The 26,256-nt window shown below is 42.6% G+C and overlaps 1 protein-coding gene across 1 annotated transcript; it reads right to left on the reverse strand.

Moving 5' to 3' along the window:
- Positions 1-16,091: 16,091 nt before the first annotated feature.
- PHAX (phosphorylated adaptor for RNA export) lies at positions 16,092-25,638 on the reverse strand. Its single transcript, XM_041407142.1, has 5 exons — positions 25,457-25,638; positions 22,791-23,410; positions 20,932-21,052; positions 19,034-19,117; positions 16,092-17,992 (listed from the first exon to the last, which is right to left on the reverse strand). Exons 1-5 carry the CDS (start codon positions 25,550-25,552, stop codon positions 17,723-17,725), a joined length of 1,191 nt encoding a protein of 396 aa, XP_041263076.1. The 5' UTR covers positions 25,553-25,638; the 3' UTR covers positions 16,092-17,722.
- Positions 25,639-26,256: the final 618 nt, after the last annotated feature.

Below are 26,256 nucleotides of genomic sequence, written 5' to 3' on the forward strand. Positions count from 1 at the left end.
GGCCGGCGGGCGCGCCACCGAGGCCACGCCCACCTGGCCACGCCCACGCCCCGCGCACATTCCCGCCCCCCGTTCCCGCCCATGGCTCCGGACAAAGGGACCCGCGTCCCGCATCCCCTCCCGCCGCCGCGCCCGGGGGTCTCCGCACGGCCGCCCGCAGCCCTCCTCGCCTGGCCGAGCCCTCCCGGGGACAGGCGCTGCTTTGGCGGTGTGGTTGTAAATTACAGAATCGCGGGGTAAATCAGGCGGGGGTGATCGAGCCCAGCGTACGGCCGCTGCCACGCCTGTCAACAAGAGCGTGGCACTGAGCGCCGTGCGGGCTTTCCTTAAGCACCTCCGGGGTTAGTAATTTCACTACGTCCCTGGGCAGCCTGTTCCAGTGCGTGGGCACCCGTTCTAGGAAGAAATTCCTCCTGATGTCCAATCTAACTGCCCCTAGCACAGCTTCAGGCCATTTCCTCTTGCCCTTGTTCCCTGGGAGCACAGCCCGACCCCCCGGCTGTCCCCTCCTGGCAGGAGCTGTGCAGAGCCACAAGGGCCCCCCTGAGCCTCCTTTTCTCCAGGCTCAGCCCCTTCCCAGCTCCCTCAGCCTCTCCTGGGGCTGCAGCCCCTTCCCAGCTCCGTTCCCTGCCCTGGCCACGCTCCAGCCCCTCCATTCCCCGTGTGAGGGCCCAGAGGTGACACAGCACTGAGTGTGGCCTCAGCAGGGCCGGCACAGGGACGGGCACTGCCCCGCTCCTGCTGCCACCCACGGCTGGCACAGCCCAGGGGCCATCGGCTCTTGGCCACCCCTGGGCTCTGTCCAGCTGCAGCTATAAACCCCTCATAAATAAGGAATTCTGCCGTGCCGGATGTTTCTTACACGAATTCACTCCTCCCTCACCCACAAGCTGCTCGCTATGGTTTAAAAAACAAGCTTGGCTCCTGGTGGTGCCTGAGCACCCAGTGTGGGGCTGCTTTGGAGGAGTTTTGTATCCAGGGATCTCCCAGCTGCAGGATGAGAGGGCAGAAGGGGCTGCCAGGGAGGTGGTGGAGTCGTCACTGCCGGTGGAGGTGTTTAAGGAAAGGCTGGAAGTGGCTCTCTGTGCCATGGTCTGGGTGACAAGGTGGTGTTCAGTCCTGGGCTTGACTTGATGACCTCAGAGCTCATTTCCAACCTAACTGATTCCATGATTCTGCAAGTTTGCTCATTTCAGGACTCGGAGTGCAATTCCTCAGGTGGAGTCAGCCCAGCTTTGAAGTCTGCATTTTCATATTCCTTGGCTGATGTCAGCGTGGCTCACGAAGTTTTGCTGCCAGTGAGAGGCACTCACTTTTAGGTTGAACATTAATTATTCAGGAAAAATGGGAATCCTTTTCCAAATTTCCACTGCTATGTGACAGCCCTTCAAACTGCAAAAAGAATATATTCCAGTCACAGGGGTGTATATTGTTAAAGTAATTAAGGCATAGCTGGGAGCTCCTGCTTTTCCCACATGGTGCCTTTGCTGACACAAACCATTATCTCTGGTTTTTCCTTCCCTGCCATTTACTAGAATTTGCTCCTTTTCCACTGGAAAAATAGAAAAGCTGGGCAACAAGAGTGATAGCAGCTGGTAAAAAATTCTACAGCACCTGCTGGAACATAAAATTGTCAGCACAGTAGGATTATAACCCAGGGTAATTTTACACTGCAGCTGGCGCTGGTGTGAAAGGGTCTGTGTTCACAGGCAGTAAAAGAGACAAACTTTGGAGGTTTTATTGTTGGACAAACTGAGCCCTCTGCAGGTGTTTAGGTGTTTGGTTCTCTCTGTTTCCAGAATTTAGTTTGGTGCTTGGTTTTAAATCAAGGAGTTTTTATTGTGTTATAAAAAATTGTGGTATCATCCCTTCCCCACCCTCGTGTATTTGTCTTGCAGTTGGTCTGCCTGAAGCAAAGCACTTTTCTCTCCCAACAGAGGTATGGGTGTGAAGTGTTCTATTTCACCTCCCAAATCAAAAGGATGTATTAAAAATCCAAACTATTTGTAGGGAGGCCTTCCTTTCCCCCTCAGAAGCCTCAAGATTCATTTTTTTTGTTGTTGAAACCATTGCATTTTAGCTTCCTGGTCTACCACATGAGATTAAACTAAATAGTGCTTATTTAGCAGACAAGATTGGCTCATACTATTAAAAAATATTAATGAAAACAAATACTGTAATGGAAGCAGCTGGCCAGATCAGTCTTCTTGTTGTAATTGCCCAGTGGAAAAATAATGTTGATTTTGCCGATTCCATCCTTATTTTTTACCAGTCTGTGTTTTCAGGTTGCTGCTTCCACCTAATTGAAAAAAAGAAAAAAAAAACAACAAAAAAAACCATTGATGTACCATTTCCTATGCACATAAAATTATAATAGTTGAATCTATTAATATCTCATTATTAAAAAAACCTAAACTTGTGTTGGTTTCAACAACACGACTAGCTTCCATAAAGAAAGAAGTAATCATTGCTGCTGCCAGATTTCCCTGCAGTTTCTTTATATCTGAGATTTCTTTCTGGTGCTTGCGTGATTGAATTCTTCCTGCTGGATTAGTCTGAAAAAGGAAGAGAGTAAATGATGGGTGTTCAAACTGTGCCTGGACTGATGAAATTGAATATCAGCACTGTTCCTCTGTACTCAGGACAGCTTCAAACAAACAAACAAGCAAAAAAAAAAGGAATGTGGTGTTTACCCTTGTGACTCAGCCCTGCCTCTGACACACCTCTAAAATACATCACAAGTACTTTCCACAGGGGTTCAAAATGCCACTGCAGCTACAATTTATTCATTTTAATTTACTACTTTTTTTTGCAGTCAGCATAAATTGTGTATATGTGGCTTGTACACAACTTACAAACCCATCAGATTACACCTCTTGGACTCACTTCTTCAAAATGTGGAAAGCATTTCAATAACTGAGACATTTTTAAACAAAAGCATTCCAACATACACCATTTAGTAGCAAAAGTTTTCCCTGTACACTGATTTAAGTTTTGAGAAATTTGCATAAGTCCTGTAATTCCTAATAAATGAACCAATTTTGCTGTTGCCAACCTTGTACTGCTAAAACAAATTTTATATGTATATATAATAATTTGTATTTATACCATATTTACTTTTAAAGTGGACAAGAATCACAGTGAATACATTCTGCATATGTGTCCATAGACTGCAGGTTACCTCGATGATTCAGATATTGTTCTCCTAAAGAAAAACAATATAAAAATATTTAAATTTATATTACCTAACCTGAGTACTTATGAGAAAATACTGTCTGATTGTTTCCACCTGGGGAATGTCTGCTAAAGAAGAGTCAAAAAGAGAATTTGCTTCAGTCTGGGCTTTCAAGAAACCAAGCAAAACAACAAAAAACAAACAGAAATGTTTTTTTTTTCTGTAACAGCCATGGCAGGAGGAAAGAGCATGGGGATGTCTGCAGCTGTTTAGAAAGAGAGCAAAATCTGGAGACTCCTCACATGAGCAGATGGGGTAATAGTAATACTCCTCCCTGGTTTTTGGCTTCAGGGATGTGAAAATGATAACTGTGACTGCTGCATGGTCCCTGTGCAAATTCTAATTGCTGCTCTGTATAGCAGTAACTTGAGTATGACTACGCTGCACTTTGTAGGTTCCCTCATGCAGAACTTAAACCCTTTCCTAAAAAAATACTTTAAAAATATTGATTTAGCACTGTGTCTTACCAGGATTCCAAGAGAGGTATCAATATTGTTTGAGCTAAATGATTATATGAAATGAAAACAAACAAATAACATTAAAAAAATCTGCAATTTCTTTTTAAAACTGCTGTTTTGGGTAGAATGGAAAGCCTGTTTTTCATTTCTGCTGAACCTTTCACATTGAAAACTTTCTTAGAAAACTTTGTTTAGGGTTCTGTGGGGTCTCTTTCTCCAGAAGAAGCCCAAAATAGGATGAACAAACACATTAGGGACGCGGACACACAACATTTGCCCGTGACAGGCTGGAAGATCAAGGAGTGCTGGGGCAGGGGAAGCAGAGCAGGAGAAACAGAAGCAAAAAGAACCATCACAAGAACTGCCCCGCTCTGCTTTTCATCATCTAAATCATCATCTAAACCACCACTCTCCAGCTTGCCTTGCTTGGGCAGATGCTGAGCCAGGCAGGGATATGTGTTTGAAAAGATAAACACACGGGGTGGGCGTTGGGTTTTGGCTGAGAACGGCCCGGGGAGTTGTCTGCCCGCACTGCAGAGCTACCCACAGGGGAGAAGCAGTGATATGGCTGTTAGTTGTGGTTGAAATCACTCCCCACAGTGATTGCAAAACACCGAGAGGGAGAAGGGGGGAGAAGCTGTGGAAGGCAAAGGAGAAGCAGGAACTCATAATTGCACAGTGCCACATGAAGGTCAGGTTAGGCTGACTTCAAAAAAGACCATGCAAAACTGGAAAAGTTGCATTTCTGCAGAACAGGCTACAAAACAGAGTGTAAATACAGAATCTCCATGCTGAAGAGCCCAGTTGTTAGCACAGATGGTTTAGGCTTATAGAGAAGCAGTTGTTTTTGGTAAAAAATGGTTTTTGCCATGAAGTTACAGGGGTATTAACCCTCCTAGTACATGAGAGTGCATTACTGTGGCTGGTCCTGTGACAGGACAGCTTAATTTCACATTGTAAGTGCATGGTTAGAGAATACATCAATTATTGCCATCTTCTGAGACTTTGTAATTAGTTTTATGAAACTGTCAGCTTTGTTTTCAAAGGCTAGTTATAATAACTTGTCAGATTAACCACAACTCAAAGTCTTAGTTAACAGATCCTTGACCCCTTAGAGGCAGGGGAGCAAAGCAAACCTGTTGTGTGAGTCAGTGCAAAATTAAACATCTTAAAGAAAATTAAACACTTGCCTTGAGTCTAATCTGGCATGTGGCAGGTAACAGCAGGCATGGTGAGTTTCCCAGATTCTCTGAGTTAAGGTTAGTGCAGATGAAGCTGATGTGCTCCACATCTCTGGACAAGTATAGCACAGAATTTCAGAAAACCAGATTTTAGCAGCCTTTTTGTCTTTCATATGCTGCTCTCCTGCCAGTCAGAGAGCCTCTCTTCTGTTTTTACAGAGATCTAGAGAGTTTGGGGCTCTGGAGGGTTTTAACTTCCAGAGCTGCTCGTCTAGAAAATTATTTGGTGCTTTTTCCAGAGTGAAAATGCCTCATTTCCACTCACCCACATCTGGAAGATTTTCATTATCAACTATTAAATAATTACTAAGCACAACTATTTTTATTATGTTTGCACACCCAAAAATAGTAGTAGGGGTGGAAAGCCAACTTTCTTCAGCAGGTCTTGGAGGGGGGATAGCTATGGGGTGAGCCCAGAGGGTTTAGGGAACCCTGAAATTTTACACACACACACCTCTCCCCACCCTGCTGCCTGCATGGGGTCACTGGACCACGGGGCTGGCCTTGTCCCTCAGCTGCAGTGTCACCTGTGTCACCCCCATGGAGGGCTGACACCCACCACAATGTAAATGGGGCAGGGCTGTCCCTGGAGGGTTCCTGTTGTCCCCAAGCAGGGGACACTCCGGTGTCCCAGCACAGCACAAGCCCTGTGTGTCTGTAGGGCCAGCGCCATGTGCCCATGAGCCCTGCCTGTCTCCCAAGCCCAGGTACTCCTGACATCACCTTAAAGCAGCAGAGAGGGATGGGAAGGGGAGCTGAGGACAAGGCTGTGCTGGGAACTTCAGGCAAGATTTCACAAAAAATACAGAATTCTGAGTTGGAAGGGACCCAGAAGCATTGTCGGAGTCCAGCTTTTAAGTGAATGACCCATACAGGGATCCAAGCCACAACCTTGGCATTGTCAGACACTCACCTGCAATGTCATGAGTGGCAAAAACACCTCCAGACTTTCGGAAGCCCTTCTGAGAGAGGAGAAGGTCCAACCCCAGCCCCAGGGCTGGTCACCAGCTTATGTCTAAAGGATCACACAGGTGTTATTGAGCCTCACAGGACTCAGGCTGCAAACCAACTCTATCTATGGAGATAACACAAATTATTTTTTTGGCAGCCCCAAAAGCTAAACACGCCTTGGGCTGATCCCCCAGCGTGGGCAGCAGGGGAGGGGGAATTCTGCCCCTCTGCCCCTGGACTCAGGTGAGACCCCACCTGCAGGGCTGCTCTCAGCACTGCTGGAATGAGTTGGGGTAGGATAGAGTGCTTTTTGAGACCTTCCATGGAAACACTAAAGTCTTAGAATGTGGACAGTCTGTCTGCTCCTACAGGAGTTGCTGTGGGCGACAGTGCAAATAAAATACAATAAACATGCAGCAGATTTCTGGTCCATACATGCCCTTATGTTTAGTTTTATTCCAATAGCCTCTTCTATATGGCTGCAAAGATAAGGAGTGTCAGAGTTTGTTTTAAGGGTGTTGCAGGCATTGGATATACCCGTGTTTATACTTTGAGGGCACAGCCTTATGGTTTTGTTAAGTGAGTTAGCAACGTGATAATTACGATTTTAAAGTTTGGCATCTTGGCTGTACAGTTATTTTTTAAAAGTCACATTTGTGAAGAAGCCTTGTGAATATTGTTTCAGAGTTAGGAACTTCGATGATGATGATGATGATGATGATGATGAGTCATTATTGATGACTTCAACCTGTCAAGGGATTTCTGATACAGAGAAATGACATAAGGAAAATATTGTAAGCCACAAAACAATTTCAGTGCAATTAAGGCGAGTCTTCCTCCTAAGCCCAGAAGAAAACTTCATTTCTTAGATATGCAATACTGCCTTACAGTGTCTCTCCAGTGGAAATTCTGTATGTGTTTTTTTATGAGTCTTCTGAAGATTCAGAGTAAAGGGGACTTGCTCAGGCTGCTGAATTTGATAGTTGAAAACTCTTCATTTTAAGTGTTGCTTTAGCTGTATCTGTCAAACTGTCCTGGATCTTGTTTGGCAGGGGAAAAAGATCGCAATTTCAGAGCTGTCACAGCAGTGTCTTTTCACAGCCCAGCTGTTTGTGACCCTAAGTTAGGTGGGAGTGTGGATCCCCGGAAAACTGTGCAAGCACTCAAGTAGCCATTTCAGAAAAAAACATCTTTGAGAACAAATGTAAAGATTTGCCAAAACTTGAGAAGGAAGTTTCACCGTGCATTTGGTTCTAAGTTCTGGGCTTTATGAATACAACGTTGTAACCACAAGTGTAGGAGAATTTCAGTTCTGCAAGTTTAAGAGGTTTTATTTTTTTTTTTTTTGTTATTTTATATTTTACTGCTTTTTAACTATGGCTCTATTTAATTTTGGCATGCTGCTTCTTACTTCTGGAGGGAAACACATATTACTGGCAGGTTCTTACCTTTTAAATTACCAGTAACATCATTATAAACATTTTTCAGTGCACAGGTATGTGCAGGACTAATTCTTCAGAAAGAAGGATCTATACCAGGGTGCAGAGCTTTATTATACAGATCCTGAGTACTTCAGCAAAACTGATCTCACCCTATAATTTTCATTAATAACTGCCTTTCACAGAATAAATTTGTTCATAGAACAATACTTCTTGAAGTTCTCCTACATCTATTACAAATGGTGCAAGAACACCCTGGAATTAACTACAGAAAATTAAAAGTTGTTTTTCCACTTGGCTTCAGTGGCTAAAGTAATGTGTTGTGTTTGCCTTTAATATTCAGCTAGCAAGTTCTCTGAAAAATCAGCTCACTGCCTCAGCATGAATTAAGCAATTAAGGTGAGATAAACCAAGGTCCAACAAAACAGAATCTGATCTTTCAGCTTGAGGATCACAATTCCTGTGGTGGGGATGGAGGGAAAACTTTACCTGTTCCCTCAGCTAGTAAATTAACAAAGCACGGACTAAAGATAGGATTATTTGTTCTATAACAAATAGACAAGAATAATTTTGTTATTATTTATTTTATTATTTTTTTACCCACAACTATTTTCAATAAGCTCTGTATGTATACTTGTAGTTTCATGCTCCTGTACTTTATTTCATTTTATTTTTCTGCCAGGTAAGGCTCCTAATATAAGACTTTCCACGATCTGTGAGTGTTTCCTTGTGAATTTTGGCCTTAGCTATCACCAAATGAACACTGTTAGCAGCAATTTCTCCAAATCAGCTTCATTTTTGCACTGAGCACATGTGCTTCTTGGTCACTACAGTGCTTCTTGCTTAAACTACAAGAAATTCTCTTCTTGTCCTTCTCTAAGGAGGACAAGAAGAGAATCAATATTGTTAAGTCACACCTTTGTAAGTTTCAGGTCTTCTGTTAATTTTCTGCAGGGCCATATTATTTTAATTGCATCACTGTAAAACGATTTTACAATAATACATAAAATTTTTTTACACTGATAATTGGCTGCATGGCACATTAAGAATTTTTGGAATCCTGAAGCTTAGTTCTTCATGGTTTAAGAGATTTAGGTATTAATTCCAAACGGCATCTCACAAAGGGCCAAATTCCATCCAGGGATAAATGACTGCTCATCCATGCCAACTTTAATGTGATCTGCTCTGCTCAGCAGAGGCCAGGATTTCACAGAAGGCTATTTGATTCTGCACCCATTTGCAAAAGTGAATACTTTCTGCTTCTCTTGGGCACTGTTGAAATGGAAAATGATGTTAAATGCTGCTAAGGGCACCAAAAAGAGCTTGAGCTAATATTCTTGCTGATAAAAAAACCATTTTTGAATTAGCAGACAGAAACCTTATCTCATAAATGAAAGGTGCTCTGCCTTGTAGTAGTCTGTGAGTGGGAAAAACAGCTTTTGACAACAAAGCTTTTTAAAGGATAATGCAAATTATCCTTTAAAATTAAAATGAAATTTCTTTACAAAGAAAGTAGTGTAATGCAAACAAGGTAATAGCTAAGATACTGATGTGCTGGCTACAAAAGGTAACTCCTGTGCTTTCTAGAACTCTGAGAATCTGTTCATTGTCTCTCAAACTTCTCGAAGGCTCAAACAGTACTCTGCCGGTTCCAAGAGTTTAAAGATATCTGAATAATTATTTCAGGCCTTGAGCCAAAGACTGCTTGAACATCTTGCAGAGATGACTTAGTGCTGAAAATATGCGTGCAGATAGGCAATAGTAGACTTGTAAGATATCCTCTCCAAAGTTCTGGGATAAAAACTTAAAGCAATAAAATCTGTTTCTTTCTCCCCTGCCTTTCCTTTCAGGATGTAGCTAATTTTTCTTGCCTGTGATTTCCCCTAAATGTGCCCTGGCAAAATACCACTTCCTCTTGTGTGTACCAATATGGAAGGATATTTTGCTGAAGAAATATAGGGTATAGAAACAACCAAGAAAGAATAAGGAAGTAATTTATTTTTTATTCAGCCTGCATGATAAACTTCATGCTTCACTCTGAATCAGAGATACCTAAAAAAATCTAATGAATGGTTACCTTTATTAATCAGTTCATTTATTTACTATAAACCTTTTCACTTGCAAGTAGTGTTTGCAGGCTTTGGGGCAGAAAATTCATTATTCCTTCCTCCTCCCTTGGTAATTCTTGCGCAATTACCTGCCTCAGCTTTAAAGGTAAAATTTGTAGCTCTACAGACAAACATCATAAAACTACCTTCAAAGAAGTGGCTCGGAAACACAAAGCACTGGTAACGTGTTATCTTTTTTATGATCATTATTCTTAAGAGTAACTGCTGTTGGTCTCTGATAAGCACATTCAAGCTGCAGAAACAACGCCACAGCCAACTCCTTTAGACAAAAAGCTATTTTAGTGCCTGTCCTGTAGGGAATGCTTGGGCAGGAGCGACACTTAGAGGAAGGCAGAGATGACACACTTTGTCAGGATTTTTTAAAAATCAGTTTTCGATATAACTAAATAAATATGTATGAACAAAATTAATTTTCCTGCCCATACCGAGGCAGGGGTATGGTGGGTGCCTCTGTTTGGATTTCAGTGAGCCCCCAGCATCAGTTTAGATGATGGGTCTTGCTGAGTTTGGCTCCAGGTCCTGCTGATAACACCTCCTTAACTTCTCAGACATCAAACTGCTACTTCCTTCATTTACTCTTCCTCTGGGGGAGCCTGTCCTCCCACCAGATCCACATTTCCTCCCCTCACATTCCTGATTCACAGACGTTATCCAGCACCTGCACAGGATTTCCTTCAGGGATGCAACTGCTCAGTTTGGTGCCATTCCCACATCTTCAGCTTGAACCACCAGTCGCTGAACCTAACTCTCTCCTATTTGTCTTTCAGTTTAAGAAAAATCAGCCAATTTCCCTCAGGTCTCCTGAACGATCTCTGAAAAATTTCCAACACTCTTAGCCTGTAGACCCTTAATGTTTTTCCTTTTTTCCAGTCGTGGGGAGGAAGCTCACTCCCAGGTGAGGCTGAGTTCCAGTCAGAAGGTCTAACTCTCTTCCTCCAAAATACTGTACAATAAACAGGGTAGAAACCGTTGCTCTGATAACCTTGAAACATTTAGGATAGCCCAGGGGTCTGCATGCTGCTGGTGAAGTCTCATCACCCTTAGAGACAACTGGGGCAAACACTCTGCTGTACTTGTGTGGGGGGAAGAGGAATTATGGACAATCACAGAGCTAAATAGGAATATTTTGGAGGGAGTTGTGGGCATGCAGAAATTCTCATGCAAGGAGTAGGGAAACTACAGGTGACATTCTCTCACATGATGCTCTTAAAACCTTCTTCCCATGCCTTGAGTAGTGGTGAAATATCTCAAGTGAAATTACTCCTCCCACCACAAATCACTGGGTTATGTTTCAATGGAAATGTTTCTCCTCTATTTTCTACCCTGCACAAATCAGACTTGTAAGGAAATGAAAGCTGCAGCAAATGAAAGCTGTAGCACAGCCTTGTATCCTGCAGTACAACCAACTCTGGACTGCAGTCTGTAGATAATTTTTAGGCTTTTGAAAGAGGCTTATTAAATCCTACCATGGGGTGTTCTCCATTTAGAGGCTGAAGATTTTACAAGTTGAGCTGTTAACGTCTACCTACTTCACCTTGAAGTATCAAGGCACTTTATCTACAATCCGTCTCTTTTAGGATTTCCAAACTACAGTGAAAGTGTGCTGGTTTGAAAATTGCAAGTAATTACATCTTCAAGAAAATTCTGCTTTTCCCACTTAAACTCATTCCCTCATAAAAATCAAATAATTATTTTATTTCTTTATTACTCGAATCAAGTGATTTCACAGATGTGGTTTAGCATCATTATCAATTCCTGTTCACTGCTGGAAGGCTTAATTTTCCCTACATAAAACTGGCAGCTCTTAAACACTCCCAAAAGGCCCAAGGAGCATTGTGGGATTTTCTGTGTGCAGTGTTGGGCACAATTTAAGCAGCATACATAAGGTACTGGAATGCATCCAGAGTCCCATGTCCCCAGCTGAGGAGTTTGGGATTGTCCTGTTTGGAGGGATGGCCTCGTGGTTCTCTGCAGCTTCCTGAGGAGGGGATGTGGAGAGGGAGCTACAGAATTCCCTGGGACCCAGTGACAGGGTGGGTGGGAATGGCTCAAAGCTGTTTCAGAGGAGGTGCAGAAACAGAGTCCCTACAGAGGTGATGGATACCCCATGCCTGACTCTTGCCTTAAAACAAATTATTTGGACAACAGCCTTAATAAAAGGCTAATCTCAGCTCTGGAATGGTCAGACAGTTGAACTAGATGATTTTCATAGGAATATTTCCATTTTTATTTTTTTCTATTTCTATTTCTATTTCTATTTCTATTTCTATTTCTATTTCTATTTCTTTCTATTTTTTATTTCTATTTCTTTCTATCTATTTCTATTTCTATTTCTAATTTCTATTTCTAATTTCTATTTCTTTCTATTTTTATTATTTCTAATTCTATTCCTAATTCCTCATTTTTAAGGGCCTGCTGGAGGAACCTGTTGATTTCACTCTTAGCTATCTCTTGGGCAGGGACTTTGGTTTTGTAGATAGCAGCAGAGTGATATATTAATTACAGGAACAGTCCCTTTCATACTTGCTTTAACCTCATCTGTTTAACTCCTCATGTAACTGCTGAGATGACTCTAAGAATTACCTTATGGCTTCTCTCACATGCACACACCCCTCCATTCTCTGCAGGGTTGCTGTGCAGAGAAAATCCCAGCAAGTTTATGTCTCACTCCCTCTTTTCACTTGTGAAGAGAGTAAACAAACCTGCAGCAGGGAGGAAGGGAGGGAGAGAGGAAAGGAAGTGGTGTCCCAAGGGACCAGGACCCTTGGCATGGAGCTTATCCCATAAATGCTTTTGGACCTATCTACAGGAAACTCCTGGAGGTCACTCCTAGAGCTGCCTGCTGAGCAGAGTATTTCTGAGAGCCCAGGGCAGGCAGAACCCAGGAAAATGTATCTTCAAGGTAAGGAATCCTGAAGACCAGACCCTTCTTTACCTGCTTGCTCCCTGTTCTTTCCATCCAATTATTCTTCAAACTGCAGATTATTGCACTTTCCAGCTGTGGTGCTCAGGAATTCACCTGCTCTACACTCTTTTGGCTAAACTGGAGCATCCAAGCCTGCAAAAAGCTCCAGTCTTTTGAGAGATACTGAGGATGTTTTGCACAACTTCATCTTCAGTGCCTTTCACTGGGGAATATCTGTGTAAGGTAAGAAATTAGGCAGTTTGCGGGAAACAGCTCAGAGGATAACATTACAAATAAAAAACAAATAAAAGCAGACAGGTGTTACCTGTTCCTAAAGCATGGAAATGGACTCAGTATTACTAGCAACTTCTGTAGAGAAGAATGTTGAGTCAACCATAGATCTTTAATCACCATGACAGAAGTTCTTAATGGAAGAGCAACAAGGTGCAATATATAGTTTATATTTTTTCCTAAGTAAATATAAGTGCAATTGTTTTTTAGATTTGAGACTACTTAGGGAAAAATGAGAAGATTGAGCTGTTACATAGTTCCTGTACATCTACACAGACATTCTGATTTTCCACCAAAACCCTGAGTGCTAAATATTTTAGGTTGTCATATTCTTTACCAAGGAAAGCATGTCAACAGCAAATTGGTGGGGTTTTAAAATTTTTTCTTCATAAAGAAAGTAGTCTACACAACAGTTTGATGCCATTTTATATGCCATTTAAACATTACATACCTATTATCTTCCAGTTTGTTTTCTAAAAGAAAAAAGCAGCTCCTAAGTTTTCCAAATGGAAAAGCAATCACAGTTGCCCAACATTTGGAAATGGGAATGTGTGAGGATATCAGCAACTAAAATTTCTCGATTTTTTTTTTTTTTTTTTGAGGCATTTTTTTCATCTGCATGGCAAGGTCTCTCCTGGTGCTCCAAAACAGAACAGATCCAGGATCTATTTCCCCCAGTTCTGCATGTTGAATAAAGAAATTTCAGTGGCTGAAAGGGTGTCAGTACAAAACTGAGAAGTGGTAACTAAACACTGAATGTAAAATAATTACTGTACTGTCCATTGGGGGGGAAGAAACCAAAACCCAAACACATTAATCCGCAACAGAAAAATGAAAAATGCAGATGGCAAACTAAAAAAGTGCATCTTCCGCAGAAAAATGAGAATACTTTTCAAAGGGATTATGTCTCAATGCTGATATAATGAATCACTAGTAAGTTTTCAATTAATAAAACACTGTATTTGGGGAAAAGTTTTCAAGATAGTTTTTTTTTTTCCCTGTATGTATTTAATTATACAAAATTGTTGTTTTGTTTTTTTTTGTTTCTTTAAATAACGAAACAAATCTTTCTGGTCAAGCAAAAAAAAGAAACAAGAACCCCAACAACCTGAAAGGCATCTAGAATAGCTAAATTGTGTGTAGAATCTCCCTTCAGATACACATTCCTCATTTTTACCATTATTTAGGTCCGGATGTTTGTGATTCTAAAAATGCATTTGTCTGGGCAATATTAAATGTATCACAGCTGAGTGTTCCTCCCACAGCTCTGAAAAAGTGGCATCTTATTAACATTGCAGGTTGGGGGGGTGGGGTGTGGTGGCAAGAAACCTTCAAATACATAATTTTTAAATAAAAAAAGCAATTCTGCAAGAAATTCTTAGGTCTGGCAGATCATGAGTAAGATGGGATGCATGAGGTGTAAAATCACCACGAGGTCACAGCTGCTGCAAAGGTTTCACATGTTTTCCAGCTGCCTGCTGAATCCAGCAGATTCAGCCAGCTGAATCCACCCAGAGGTGGTGGCAGGAAATTGCAGTCATTGTCTCTGCCACATTCCTGGAATCCCTAAAGCAAATTGTGATGCCAAAGGTCCAAGACTAGATGATAGATTCCCAGATCCACTGAAGCCCCAGAGTGGGTCAGAAAAAGGCTTGGATCTCTGAGGTGCTGCTGACCAGTAAGAGTTAGGAGCAGGAGCAGGGCACCAAGTAAGCCTCTATGCACTGGAGCCATAAATTCTCCTCTGTACACTGAAATAAATGTATTTTTTAAAAAATACTGCCTCTGACAGACTTCTCTGAGTCATAGGATGGTCTGAGTTAAGGGGATAAATAATGAGCGTTGTCACACTGAAGTTTTATGACTGATAAATACTTGGAATGTCAAAAAAAAACCCTCAAGAATTGTCTTTATTACTCAGTCTAACCTTCACCTTTACTCTGAAAAAATACAAGAAATTCATCTTCTCTGTAAGAAAAAATGTCATAATTATACAATCACTTCCTTTTCCTGTCACCCTTATACCCTGAACTGCGTCATTCCATGCTTGGTGAGAATTTTGGTGAACAGCAGTTAATAAGCCCAGAGAGCAAAAGAACACCTTAATGAGATCATCTACTTGGAAGGGGAAGGAGAATCTGTAAAATTGCAATTATACTTCAAATGATGCTTTCAAGATCCACAGTTAAACTGAATCATTAATAAACTATTTTTTCCAGTTGTACTGAAAATCACTGGAATTTTGGACACAAGGTAGCAAAAGGTCTTTGGTTATAAACAAGCTTTGTGTTTCCAGACCAAAGCACATTTCCCTCCTTTTTTCAGCATCTTCTTTGGGTATAACAGAGATGGCTCGTTATGCCGGGGTAGTTTATGGGATGGAGGGGAATGTTTGTACCAGCAGTACAGTCTTTATTTCCAGCAAAAATAATGCCTCAACCATACCTGCTCATCAGAGAAACCTGAAGAGCTCAAACCCCAACCCGTGTTGCTTGCATTTTTGGCTGCAGAAGATCAGCTACCAAAATCTACATAGATCTGCCCCCAGACAAGAGACAGGCAGGGCTGCTCCCTGTGCAGGGATCAGCCCAGGAAGACTGGAGGTTTAATTAGGAGCTGAGAGAGAAAACTTGTCTCAACTGCAGCACCACCCAGAAACTGGTGCTGCTTAATGCAACCTGTTTGATGCCAAACACAAGATTGCTGGTGGAGCAAGCCTGAAGACCTGGCTAATCATCATTCTGATTTTTGGCTGTTGGAAGGACTCCACTGAAAGCCAGGGAAAACAGAGAACAGCCACGAGGTAAGAAAAGGTCTTTTGGACACTGGGAGGAAACTGAAGCATGGAATCTTCAGAGCTGGAAGGGACCATCCCAGCTCCTGGCCCCAAGAATCCCACCCTGTGCCTGACCAGAGAGCAGTGTCCAAACACTCCCTGAACTCTCTCAGGTTTGGCGTTGTTACCACCGCCCTGGGAAATCTGTTCCAGTGCCCAAACACCCTCTGGGGAAAGAACCTTTTCCTGATACCCAATCTAAACCTGAAAACCCTGACCCAGCTTCAGGCTTCAGGTCCTGTCTTTGGTGTTGTTACCACCACCCTGGGAAATCTGTTCCAGTGCCCAAACACCCTCTGGGGAAAGAACCTTTTCCTGATACCCAATCTAAACCTGAAAACCCTGACCCAGCTTCAGGCTTCAGGTCCTGTCACTGGTCAGCAGAGTGAAGAGTGAAAAGATCAGTGCCTGCCCCTCTTCTTCCCCTCCTGAGGATTTTGAAGGCCCCAATGAATCTCCCCTCAGTCTCCTCCAGCTGAACAGACCCTCAAAGCGCCCTCAGCCCCTAGACCCCCCTGCAGACCCCTCCCCATCCTCACTGCCCTCTCCAACTGCTTAATGCCCATATCACCCTTTTGTTAAAGACAACACTTTACACACCATTTCAGTACCCCTTGCCTGGGAAATCAACGTTAGAAATATTAACATTAAAAAAATACACAGTGCAAATTACATAACGATAAAAAAGTTGCTTAAACCAACGTTACAATTTGCTGATTCTATCCAGAAGAGAGTTAAGACATATCCCCAAGCAGTTCCCAAAACCAGGATGAAATGGTACAGTCCCAAAACAATTAAACAGCACAAAAATCTGTTTCCTTTACAGAAGTTATCAGTTTACTCTGACCATCATTGGTTAGGAAAATTAATGAAAAAATAAGAAATTTTGTTATTTCAGCACGAGCAACTACTACCAGCAAAGGCATGCTGCACATCTGATTAACCTTTTGACAATTCGGAGCTCTGACATGTGAACAGATAAAAAGCAGAAAAGTCAAAACCCAGGTTTAGTAAGGCAGGTAATGGAATGTGCTGTTATGTGTAAGAAATGTTTCTTCAAATGCTGCAATCCTTTAAATGCCTGTTCTTAGCAGTACTGAATTGTTCAATTTCATAAACTGATTATGTGTTTTAGTGACACACTTTCCTTCTGAAACTCAGGAACTCAAAGGTGAGCAAAATTTATGGGCAAAAGTTGGGCTGAATAGTGTCTACTCACAAAAAAAGCCAAAACTCAGTAGTGACAAAATACTTTAGACACAGATATCAGTGTTGCACATGTTCTTCAGCTATATTAAAAACAATATTCAACATAATTTCGGCCAAACTAACAAACTACACAAGTTTCCTGCATCAAGTAAATAATAAAAAAAAATATCCCCTGCAAGAGTCAGCACAGAAAAACTCCAGCTCTTCTGCAAGCTGCACATTATCTCACTGCACACAGGAGGAGGAAAGAAACAAGAACTGCGAGGTAAAGGGTTTATATCTGCACGTACAGTCTACAGACCCTTGAAGTGAACACAGGTCAGTAAAATCTCACTACTCTGAAGGCTTTTAGTTATATTTGTCTGCAAACAAGAAGATCCATTGAAGTTAGGTGTGTGTCTAATCATGGAAAATGTTTAGACAGAACAGATAGGAAGCTCAAGTCACCACTGGAATACAAAGATTGAAAATACTGCAGAAATATGAAGCATACATTGCTCAATACTGCTTATTTACAAGGTTGTTATTCAAAGGTCACTGACCACTAAAATTATTTCACAAACCAATCTCTTTTTACAGGTCTTAATCCTATAAATACTGTTTTTGTCAATACACTGCCACATTAAGAATATATGATCACTTATATCAAGACTAAAATTATTCTGTTTTTTCTGTTCATCTGTAGTAAAGAGCATTGCTCATCTGATGACTTTGTGAACTTCAGCAAATTAAATGAGAAGTATTTGGTTAAAACATAGCCTTAACTCCTAAACCTAACATGTGACTAAAAACACTTCCTAAGGTGACGCAGGGCTCCTATCTAGAAAAATCTTAACAGGTTCTGAGGACTCAGCAAACAAGTAACAGGACAATTAAAAGTCTTTCATGCTGTTAAATTTAGCTAAGAATTACCTCCTGCTCTTCAGCATCAAGTATCCCCCATGCTTTGAAAACTAGAAGCCACGGGATTACAAGAAAGGCTCATTTAACATGTTTTTATAGAGACTCTGTATCAAGAGCATTAGTAACTAAAAGATCTCCAAATCATGGGCATTATCAATTTCAATAGTATCCTCAGGTTCCATCTTTGCCTCGTGGTGCCCTTCCTGCAGGTCATCCAGGGAAGCCAGAGCCTCGTTTGTGTCACTGGCAAAAGTCTCACGAGATGCATCATCATATTCCTGCAGGTTGAGCCCCTTGATGGCCTTTTTCATCTTCTTCCCCAGAACTTGTAGCCTCCTCTTCTTGGCAGCTTTTTTGTTTTCATACTCCTTCTGGTTTTCCAGATAGAATATTTCCTTGAAAGAAAACAAGTAAACACATTCATTTTACTGGTATTGCCTAAAAAAAAAAAAAAAAAAAAAAAAAAAAAAAAAAAAAAAAAAAGTGAAGTAATAAAAAGAAAATACTACAAATACTGGTCAATATTTAAGTAAGCTACTTGTTATTGAGAGCAGAAGTGTGAGAAAAGACTGCACTTAAGAAAAAGGGGTAGAACAGAAAATTTACTTTCTAATAGTGTAAAGTGATCAGCCTTGCAACTTTTAATTTTTTTTTCTGACCACTGCAAGCTATGAAAGGATGTCAGGATTTTATTTTCCTGTCTTTTTTTTTTTCAAACCATCTCAATGTTGATACAAAGTTGACTTTTTTCTCAATTCCCAGTACCAGACCCTAGAAAGGTTTAGAAAATTACCTGTAGTCACCTGCAAGCAAAATAAAAACTCTAACACAAACTTTTTTAATAAAGTAGCATATGCCACCAAAAAAAAAAAAAAAAGTTGGTATTTTCTTCACTAAGTTAAGAGATCTCAGAGAAATAATATTTACAAGCTTACAAAGCTGATTTAAAGAGCAGCACAGATGAACCCAATGAGCAATTCATCAACTGATTTAATGAGAAATTCTGCCTGGTGCCACAGCTGGAGCTATACAGGACGAAAATATTCTGCTGGGAGGCCTGCATTCAATCCATGCACAATGACACAAAGCTCCAAGGGGAGAAACACAATGTGGGCAACTTTGCTGTAAAGAATACAAATACACAAATCAGGAATATCTAACATTTACCTCTGCCAGAATCTACAACCTCATCTTCCTCAACAGGTTTTTGTGACTGGCAACATGCAAAAGTGAGTTCTTTCTGCTTAGAGTTAATGGCAATTCAACAATTTTTGAGTAGGTTTTTTATCTTTTGCCTGTCTTTGGAATGTGAAAGCCTGGTTTCAATGGAATACACAGTTACATTTGTTAGAAGTTAGAGAGTTCCAGTTGTGACATTTCTAGTAGGAAGAAAAAACCCAAACGAGAAGGTGCATTTGAATTCCTGACATTTTTACCTTGATTTTTTCTTCTTTGATGCTCGGTGTGTTCTTCAGCAGGTTTAAATAAACACCCCCAGGTGTTCTTCTCCTGGTGCCATTCTTAATAGGGAGAGAGGAAATTAGGAATAGCATGCTTAATGCTAAGTGTTGACAAAAACACAGCCTCTAAGGCAACACTCAGTGTTGAGACAGAATGAAGCCAATTTAAGTTCTGGCGTGTCAAATACCACATGAAAATAACCTTGGTTTTGTCTCATTTGTGACTGAATTAGTCATATGAAGGTCAACAATCAGCCTGCTAAATCTGGACAGGAAAATAATGAAGTTACAAAAAAACTCGCTTAGAACATAATGTTAAATTGTTAAAACCACACACTAAACCTGATTTTGGTAGTGAAAAAACAAAGTACAAATAATATTCTAACTACTCTCACAGCTATTTGCAACAAGTTATGCACTAGGTTAAACACTCAAGAGCATTCCTAACACATAAGACCAGTAAAATGTCTAAAACAAATCTAATAAAATTATATTCATCCCAGGGTTTTTTTTATAATTGTGCTCAGAAATGCTACTTGTCTGTGTTATCTACAGGATTTTGCATTTCTGTTGAAGGCATAGCAAACACAACCTGTACTTTAAAATTCCTCCCCACCAGATGTCTGGCCCAGAAGTTTCCAGTGCAGCAACAGCAGTGCACGGAATGGGCTCAGCTTTGAAACCTCTGTAAATTGCAAGTGCTAATTATCACACTATTATTCAATTAAAATTTGCAGTATAAAACACTGCTTTTACCCCAGTAAAAACTGGATGACACTGGTGCAAAATGTGATACTTTCCTGCTAAATAAAGTACTCTATAATCTAAAAATTCCAAGAAGAGGGATGGTCAGGTTTTAAGTAGGTTCTTGAAACAGCACATGTGAACATCTTTTTATCACCTGCATTTCATGGTGCCTTTTGTGATCTGCCTTCTTTCAAAGAGTGTACTCTGATCTCCTCCCAAAGCACCCTGTGCCATCAGCAGCTGTGTCCCTTCATCTCTCTGTTAAACACTTTTTCATTTCACTTTCAAGACAACTGAATGCTTGAACACAACCAGCTAGCTGGAATTTGTTGCCTTTTCTTTTTTGAAGGAGGGGGTCATTGTTTTGTTTTGTTTTTTAATTTATTTGGGTTGTTTGTTTTTTTTTATATTGTGTTCCCCTACTTGTTTTTTGCATCCTCTCTACTTCCAAGTGATAGAGCTTAAAAATTGTAATCAAGTGGAAGTAATTCTTCATTTTCACCCGCTTTTTCCTCACCCACAGCTTTTCTTACCCACTATGTTTTTTGCACTGAGGCTCATTATTTAGAAGAAAAGTAACAGACCAAAAATAGACAACCTAACCAAGGAGTACAGGGTTTTTTAACACTATTTCAAACAGAAATCAGTGCTCAGTTTTGCTCTGCTGATTCACAAGCCAGTGGTTCCTTAATAAAGCTAACAGTTTTCCTTTTGGGAGTTACTCTCCAAATGGGATGTTGGAAATGCTGGTTTTTACTCCAAACCTGAGAATCCTTCGTCCTCAAAGATGAGTGGAAGATTCCAAGGAGAGCAACAGTAACAGACACAGCATTATCCCTGCAAATCAGACACCAGGGTCAGCACAAGAACCTGGGTAATTTCCAGGTTCATTCACCTTACTGTTTGCTCAAATCCTGCTGGAAGGTTATACAGATTATTTTTTCAGGGGTTACAGAGATTTTCTTTAATGTTTATCAGGGGAGTTTCATGGCAAGGGAAGGTCATAAAACTCCAGGAGAACATGTCCAGCACAAGTGACTTGGAACAGCACTGTGAAAATTCTACAAGTGAAGAGCTGTGTTGCCCTCCCTGAGCCTGGCAAACCCACAGGGTGACATTTTCCTTACCACAATGAACAGTCCACCATTCTGTTCCACTTCAGCTGTTTCCATCAGCAGCTCGATGGCTTTTCTCTTCCCAATTATCTTCACTACTCGAGCAATTAAGTCCTTCTTTGGCTCACAAAGTCTGACAGAGAGGGGAAAAAAAAAAGAGGCACATTTGTTGTCAGAATAATTCCTGGAGTGTAACTGACTGTGGAACTTCCACAATGAGTAATTCATTTTGTGCTGAAGAGTCTATGTGCTCAAATGTGTTTAAATGGTTTACTGCATCAGATTTCAAAATACTGAGCTTCTGAAGCATGTCTTTTCCCTGAAGCATGCATTTTTAAAACTTGATTCAATGAAAATGCCTTGAGTGATTATTTTTTTTCTATTGATGTGTTAAATATCAAACCAAATACGAAACTGCAAAGACCTGCACAGACCTCTGAAATGGAAGTATAAAAGCTTCTTGTGCATTTAACAGTTAAAATTAACTTTTTACAGTTAAATCAGCAACTGGAGAAAACAGGAAGTATAAAAGCTTCCCTGTATCATGTGCCATTTCAGTCAAACCTACATAAGAAGAATCAGTTTATTGACTGAGCTACGATAATCTATAAAAAGCAAACAAAACAACAAAAAAAAAGACACTACAACCAGAACCCTACTGATACAGCTCAGTGCTACTGCTACTACAATTAGAATTGTAGCTCTATACAACAAAAAGGAGTTTATTGCAAGAAATACGCTTTAACTTTTCAAATTAAGAAATGAGGAACTACCCAGAACTATTAACAGCATTAATAACTAATTGCTGTAGTATTACCAGATTCTGAAGTAATACCACATGTATAAAAGCAACTATGACCAATAAAGAAGTTTTATTTAAATGTCAAGCTAAGTGTCAGTAAATATTCTAAGTCTTGCTTCCCATTTAACATAATTTTCTTCCCTTGCACCACTAAAAGAGGAGCGTGGCAGTTTAACTCCATCCAAAACACTGCACTGTCCAAGTTATCTACAGTTTCAAAGGTTTAGAACAGACTTTTGTGGTGACCACAGCATGTGTGCACTAGTGTCAAACTTGAAACAACCATTGAGTATTTCCCCAAAAATTGCCACTACTAAATCTGTAAAATGAGAAGCAGTATTTTTTGCTATTTATTGCCCTGTTCCCAGATAACAAACTACGCTAGTGGCTCTGTAAATAAAAATATAAAAATTTGAAGAAACAGGCAGTATTATTTTGATGTTTCTACAAGATCACCAGCCACAGTGATGCATTTTTATCCCAAGATTTTGGAAATGCTTTTTGTGATCTTTATGCCTTGAGAAGGCTGACCTAGAACAGAGTCTAGCCCGAGTTAAAGAATAAAGTAGGGATTTATTAGAAGGCCTCAACAGATCTATCTTGGGCAGCACAAGAGCCCAGCCAGGGCTACATCCCAGGTGAACCCAAAATGGTCACAAAAATTCATGACCAATCACAGGGTCTCTCACTTTTGTAAGCTCTGCTCCATCTGCATATTGGAGTTAATTGTACAGTTACAGTTCCAGCCCATGCAGTCGAATCTTTCTTGGTTTTCTCCTTCATTCCACTGTTGTTTATGCTCTTGGGCCTGAAATTTGGATCATCTGTCCTCGGTCTCCAGCTAGAGAAGGAATTGTTTTGTCTCCCTACTCTGTAAAGAGAGCTCACCATGCCCTAATACACAGCTTAGAAGTACACATTACAGCAGTACAGAATGTAAAAAATACAACAGCTAAAACCCAAGGCATCAATGTGGTGTGACACCTTATTTAGCAGCAGGGGAGCTTCCCTCCCACTTCTTTCTAGCAACCACCAGTACTTAGTGAAGATGCACCATAATTTAACTCACCGATAAGCAATTTCATCTGCCACTTTTTCCTCTGAATCTTCCTCAGTTATCTCATACCTTCCCTTGTATTTCATCTCCTGCCTTTCCCCCAGTCTGTCTTTCACGGGCCTCTTCCGTTTGAGGAAGCCCTGCCCGTGTTCCTCCTCTGCTGGCAACGTCTTCTTGTCATCGTGCATGTATTCATCCAGCTCCTTATCCAAAGTCTCTGCCTCCTTCTGCTGGGCTTCCTTCATCAGCTTTTTAGCCAGCAGGTAGTTGTAAGTCTCAGACTGCCTGCTCCTGTCAATTGAACCGTCCATGCCCAGAATCCCAAGCTCGGTCGCCACCGCATCCTGGTTCTGCTCCTGGAGCACGGCGCCCCAGATGTTGTTGACCTTCTTCCCACGCAGAGCAGTCTGTTTTTGGTGGCTCTGGCTGAGCTGGAAGGGCTCAGGTTTGGCAGGGGGGAAGTTGAAGCATTTCTGCCTCTTTCGCTTCCACAGGCAGCCGTCGTCGTCGGAGTCGGAGCCGCTCTCCTCGCTGGAGTCCAGGCTCTTGGTGGTCCTGTAAGGAACACTGGGAGCACAGGATGAGAGGCTGCTCTGGAAGGGCCTGCAGGAATCACTGCCAGCGTGCAGCTTCTGCAATTAAAAAGCGAATTTAAACCCATTACTCATAAAAATTAGAAGAGCTATCAAATCGTCAATTAGCTAAAATATGTAATTCTGACCCTTGCGGCCATGCAGACCTCCATGAGCATCTCCTGGGCCACAGCACAGGAGCATCCTTTGAAACTCCTGCCTTTTGAGTGCATGGGCATGAAATAGAGCATGGCTGACACAGAAACACGTCAGGGGTTGCTCTTCCTCTTGAGGCAAACTTTGCTGAGCAAAATTTATTACAGAACTGGAAAAGTGGTGAATATCTGCAAACTGGACAAAGATGCAAGATGCACAGCAGGCTCTAAGAACAGTAAAATACCAGAACAGACAGCAACCTACCAGGGCTTTGTCTAATGTCAGAGAAGTTAATAATCTCTCTGGAGTTTTAAGTCAGAAGACAAAATGACCAAAAATAAAACCCAAAACCAAACCCACAACACTGGGACAGTTCTCAGACTAAGAGTGTTCTGTGATCATGCACCTGACCAACTTGGGGACAGCAGATCCTTTACAAAACCACCCATTTTTCCTCCTTTAAACCAACAACACACCACGGATTAACTGTCCTATGAATTAGAACAAACACCCCCCACCAAAAAATCATTCCACTAATATACAAATACTCAAAAAATGCTTTTACTCCTAATTCCAGTTATTCCCTGACTGATTTCTTATCATAAAGTTATATGCTGTCCCTTATCTTTCAAAATAAGATCTCTTCCTTCACTTTCAAGTGAAATGGAAATTCTTTCTTTAGTCTTACTGTTTTCATCAACACGGTGCCATTTCTTCTTTCTCCAAGCAGGAAAATGGAAGTATTTGACTTACCACGTTATGAAATACAAACTTTTAACTTCAAGTGTAATGCAAAAAGCCCAAACCCAGCATAAATAAAAAAAGACTGAACACTTCTGTAAAAAACTTCTTTTGCACTTCATTTCTCCGAAATATATCGTTAAGATCAAAACAACTGGAGAAAATAAAATTCGTTACACATACAGTGTCACACACTGATTTTTGAAATCTCTCTGTCTGTACACTGCCGTGAATACCTCATACTCTCAGTACAAATTCCTCACTGAATAAATTCCTCATATCCTCTGAGAATCACAGACTGGTTTGGGTCGGGAGGGACCCCAAAGCCCCCCCAGTGCCAGCCCAGCCACGGCAGGGCCCCCTCCCACTGTCCCAGGCTGCTCCAGCCCCAGTGTCCAGCCTGGCCTTGGGCACTGCCGGGGATCCAGGGGCAGCCCCAGCTGCTCTGGGCACCCTGTGCCAGGGCCTGCCCACCCTGCCAGGGAACAATCCCCAGTTCCCAAGCTCCCAGCCAGCCCTGCCCTCTGGCACTGGGAGCCATTCCCTGTGTGCTGTCCCTGCAGGCCTTGGCAATTGTCTGTGTCCATCTTTCCTGCAGCCCCTTCGGGCCCTGCGAGGCCACCCTGAGCTCAGCCCAAAGCTTCTCCTGCCCAGCTGAGCCATGGCAGCTGTGCCAGCCTTTCCTGCCAGCAGAGCTGCTCCATCCTCTGCCCATCCTGGAGCCTCCTCTGGCCTGGCTGCAGCAGCTCCAGCTTCTTCCTGGAGCCGGGGACTTCGGGCTGGTGGCGGAGGGGACACAGAGAGACACGGGGACAGCGCTGGCATCTCTAGCCAGGCACGGAGAGACGCGGGCGAGCCGTGGTGTGCAGGGGCTTGCGGCCCTCAGGGCTCTCTCCGAGGTCCCCCGGCCGCTCGCCCTCACGGTCGCCGCTGTCCCCATTGTTCCCGCGCGCGCCACGCGCCCGGCGCGGCAGCGGCTCCGCGGGGAGGCCCCGGCACTACCGGGACAGCCACCAACGGAGGGACAGCCACCAACGCAGGGACAGCCAAGCCAGCAGCCCCGCGAGAGACCCGGGAGAAGCCCCGGCCCAGGAACGAGCGCCTCACGCCGGTAAAACCCCCTCAGGCGCGGCCTCCGCGGCCTTCCCGTCCCGCAAGCCCTGTCCCGGCGCTCCTCAGCCCGGCGCTCCGGCCGCTGCCCACTCTCACCTGTCCGGGGGAGCCGACGCCGGGCATGTCCGAGTCGGAGCCGGACAGCTCGCCGTCCTCCACGTCGCCGTCCATGCCCCGCGGCTCCTGCGCCATGTCCCGGCGGAAGGGCGGAGCGCGGTGGCGGGGCGGGACAGCGCGTCCGTCCGGGGCGGGAGCGCTGAGGGGCCGGCCCGGCCGCGGGTCCTCCTTGCCGGGTCCTGCCCTGTGGAAGTACCTCGTAGTAGAAGGAAGCAGGGCTTTATCGGCCTTGCAGCGGCTGGTGTGGCTCTGGGATGCTCGGCACAAGCCTTGCGGGGTGTGGGATGCCTTAAGCCGAGTGTTGTTTGCGGTGGAGTCTCGGTGTGCTTTCAAGCCGGATCAAGAAAAAAGTGCATTCTCATCAGTGGCACAGGCAACAGATCCATCCCTAGTCAGGATATCCTGGAATTGATAAGCTTTAAGGGTGTAGTAGATAAAGGCGTGGAGAACACAAGGCTATGACGGAATTAATTAATGCGTATAAATGTCTCCAAGGCAGTTCCTGAGGGGATTCTGCCAGACTCTGTTCAGTGGTGCCCAGTGAGGAGCAATAAACTAAACCACAACAGGAGGAATAAATTTGCCCCGTGGAGGGGCAGAGCACTGGAATGACTTCCCAGGAAGGTTGTGGAATATCCCTGCCTGGAAGCATCCCAAACCCACCTGGATGTGTTCCTTTGCCACCTGGTGACCCAGCCTGGGCAGGGGGCTGGACTGGATGAGCTCCAAAGATCCCTTCCAGCCCAAATCATTCTGTGGTTCTGTATTAGAAAAACAAA

The sequence above is a fragment of the Onychostruthus taczanowskii genome, unplaced genomic scaffold (genome assembly GCF_017590055.1).
Source record: "Onychostruthus taczanowskii isolate IOZ18803 unplaced genomic scaffold, ASM1759005v1 scaffold255, whole genome shotgun sequence".
Taxonomy (NCBI): domain Eukaryota; kingdom Metazoa; phylum Chordata; class Aves; order Passeriformes; family Passeridae; genus Onychostruthus; species Onychostruthus taczanowskii.